The following is a 2606-nucleotide window of genomic DNA, read 5'->3' on the forward strand; positions in this document are numbered from 1 at the left end:
GGGGGGGGGAGGAGCAGCTAGCGAAAGAGTTAACTTTACTCTGATATCATGCTGAAAGAAAGCTTTTATTATGCTAATAATTGAAAACTAGTGTCAACGTATAGGCTAAAAATAAGAAAGTAAAGGAAGACAACAAAAAGATAATATCCTTAATTATGTTAATATATTATAGTAACCAAACATCATTCAAATTGATACTTTCATACAATTATAGCAAACACATAAGCACTTGGTAAACATTCACGGTAATACAGCAATCAAATTTTCTCAAATGAATATTTCAACAAAAGAATCACATGAACAATTAAGCTTATCCTTGAAGAAAATAAATACAAAACCGAAAACAAACCTGTATCAGAACAAATGGTCTATGTGAAAGGCATGCCTGCAGAAATGGATAAAGTTTACGTCAGCTGGAATAGTATACTGAAAGCACAAAATATTTAGCGTTCTAGGGTGATATCAGTAAATAATTTTTTTGAGAAATTCTTGAACTGCCACACTTCAGAAAACATACATTAATGGCATCTAACTGTGAACTGTTGAGGCAATCTCTAAGGTGGTCCATAAGCGGTTTAGGAACATTCCAGGTCTGACCTTCAGATGTAGTACAATATGACTTGGGCGAAGCGGACAAAATCAAATCCTTAAAAGGAAGATGTGCAATAGAATGCATGGCTATGTATTCTCGTATGATAGTTGATAAACTGCAAATCTAAAATACAAAATCAATCAGACGGAATTGTCATTCTCCAGATAAAACCAAAGCTAACAAAATGAATAGAATATAAACTTTCAGTTTTCGATTCTTTACATGCATATGTGCTTATTGTAGTTACCTTCAGAATCCACACAAAACTTTCTTTTGTCTTAAAAATCGAAAGCATCTTTGAAAGCCGTGGACTAGATTCAACTTCCATCTTATCTAATTGCTTTACCTCCCCACAGAGATATGTTAGAACCCTAAGAGTTTCTTTACCACCTCGATGATCTACTAAGGCAAAAGCATAAGCATTTGGCGCCTCTCCCTCTTGGAACTAGTGAAAAGCAAGCGGACCAACAATAAGAACAAAAATAATTCATGAAACCATGGACCCGATAACAAAAATTTTCCACCAGGCACTACCAGCTTAACAATCAAATATGTTAAAAAGACAACATAAAAAATATACGTTTTTGTCTCTACTTAGAAAACTAGATGCAATTTGTGTCTCAATCAAATGTAAACGAAAAAAAAAAACCAACCTTTTCCTTTGAAAGGAGCAAAAGATCATTCTCAGACACGTTTTCTCGAAAATCATCTAAAACGGCCAGGGACAATTTATGAAATTCATCAACTTCCTGAAATGAAGCAACAGCACCTCTCTGCCAATCGCTAGCTGCCAAGAGAGTCAAATCCTAATCATCAAGTGAAAAAAAAAACGAAAAAAAGATGAAAGGAGAACAATCTACTCTGCAGGCCCTAAAACTAAGAAGAAAGCAGCAGCACACCTTCTTCATCATCCTTCCCTTGTACGATTTGGGACTTCAACTCCTCTAAAATTAGAGGCTCAAAGACACCAATGTAGTCTTCCACACTGTCAAAAGTGTTCTTCACGTGCTTCAACCCCTCTCTACCATTATTCTTCTGCAGTGAAACAGAATAAATAGAACTATACCGGAAAGAATGTAATGAAAGAAGTACAAGTTACCCCGGATTCTCTGAGAAGCCGTATATAGTCCCAGCCAAGAACGATCCTCTGGAAGCGGGAAAGCTTAGTAATAGAAAAGGAATTGGCCGGCGCAGACCTTTCAATCGCCATCCCGTCTCCTTACTTCCTTGATTGGTAGATAGACGAGCTTGCGCATGAAACAGCAGAAATGTTTGGGGGAGCGGCTGGAAAGCTTCGCGCCACTCCGCTGATTTCCGCTCTTTGAATAAAATGTTTCAGAATAAAGTGATTGCGCGATCAGAATAGAAACAAAGTAGTAATCTCTAGGCGATCTTGCCAGGCGGTGAGTTTGGACAAAATAAAGCCGCGGATTTCATAAATCCGAATGTCACGGATTTCGGCAGGAAGAAAAATGTCGGCGTTTCGGTGGTAACTGTGCGTTCGGTGATGGTTTGGGTAAGAGCGATTTAGGTAGTTTTGATGGTATGTTTTACACTGACCATTAATCAAAGTATTAAATTCAGATTCATCCGCACTTACTTTATTTAGACGAAATAACTTCTCTAGAAGAAAAGGGAAGTGATAGCCACATTTACATACATACAACCTAATTTATAAGTTTTTACATATCTAAATTCAGACAAATTTTTCCCTGAGGACACCGGACGGTTCTCTAAGGGTCTGTTTGGTTTGACTTTTTTGGCCCGTCGCTGTGTGCGACAGCGACTTCGTCCCGCAGTCGACCGTTTGGTTCGAAGCTGCGGCAAAACTGTCGCAAAGCTGCGAGAAAGCGGGCTGCGATATTAACCCTGCGGCCCCGCTTTCGCCTGAACATTTGCCCTGCTTACCCCTTTCGTTTCTCTTCTGCCCTAACTACTAGGTATAACGAGCAGTTTTCTTCTTCTAATCGCAGATATGAGGGAGCTTATGAGTTTTTTCGAATGTGATGTTTTC

General features: G+C 38.7%; 1 protein-coding gene across 1 annotated transcript in view; it reads right to left on the reverse strand.

Annotated features, from left to right (window-relative positions):
- Nucleotides 1-2035, reverse strand: part of LOC110026896 (probable helicase MAGATAMA 3) — a gene marked incomplete at its 5' end in the record, with an annotated part of 66852 nt that extends 64817 nt beyond the window's left edge. The window contains 6 exon segments of the mRNA XM_020728096.1: nucleotides 350-385; nucleotides 518-715; nucleotides 840-1037; nucleotides 1246-1379; nucleotides 1492-1627; nucleotides 1692-2035. Coding sequence (XP_020583755.1) covers nucleotides 350-385; nucleotides 518-715; nucleotides 840-1037; nucleotides 1246-1379; nucleotides 1492-1627; nucleotides 1692-1802 — 813 coding nt within the window.
- Between the last annotated feature and the right edge of the window lie 571 nt (nucleotides 2036-2606).

This window comes from Phalaenopsis equestris, unplaced genomic scaffold (assembly GCF_001263595.1).
Source record: "Phalaenopsis equestris unplaced genomic scaffold, ASM126359v1 Scaffold000403, whole genome shotgun sequence".
Taxonomy (NCBI): Eukaryota; Viridiplantae; Streptophyta; class Magnoliopsida; order Asparagales; family Orchidaceae; genus Phalaenopsis; species Phalaenopsis equestris.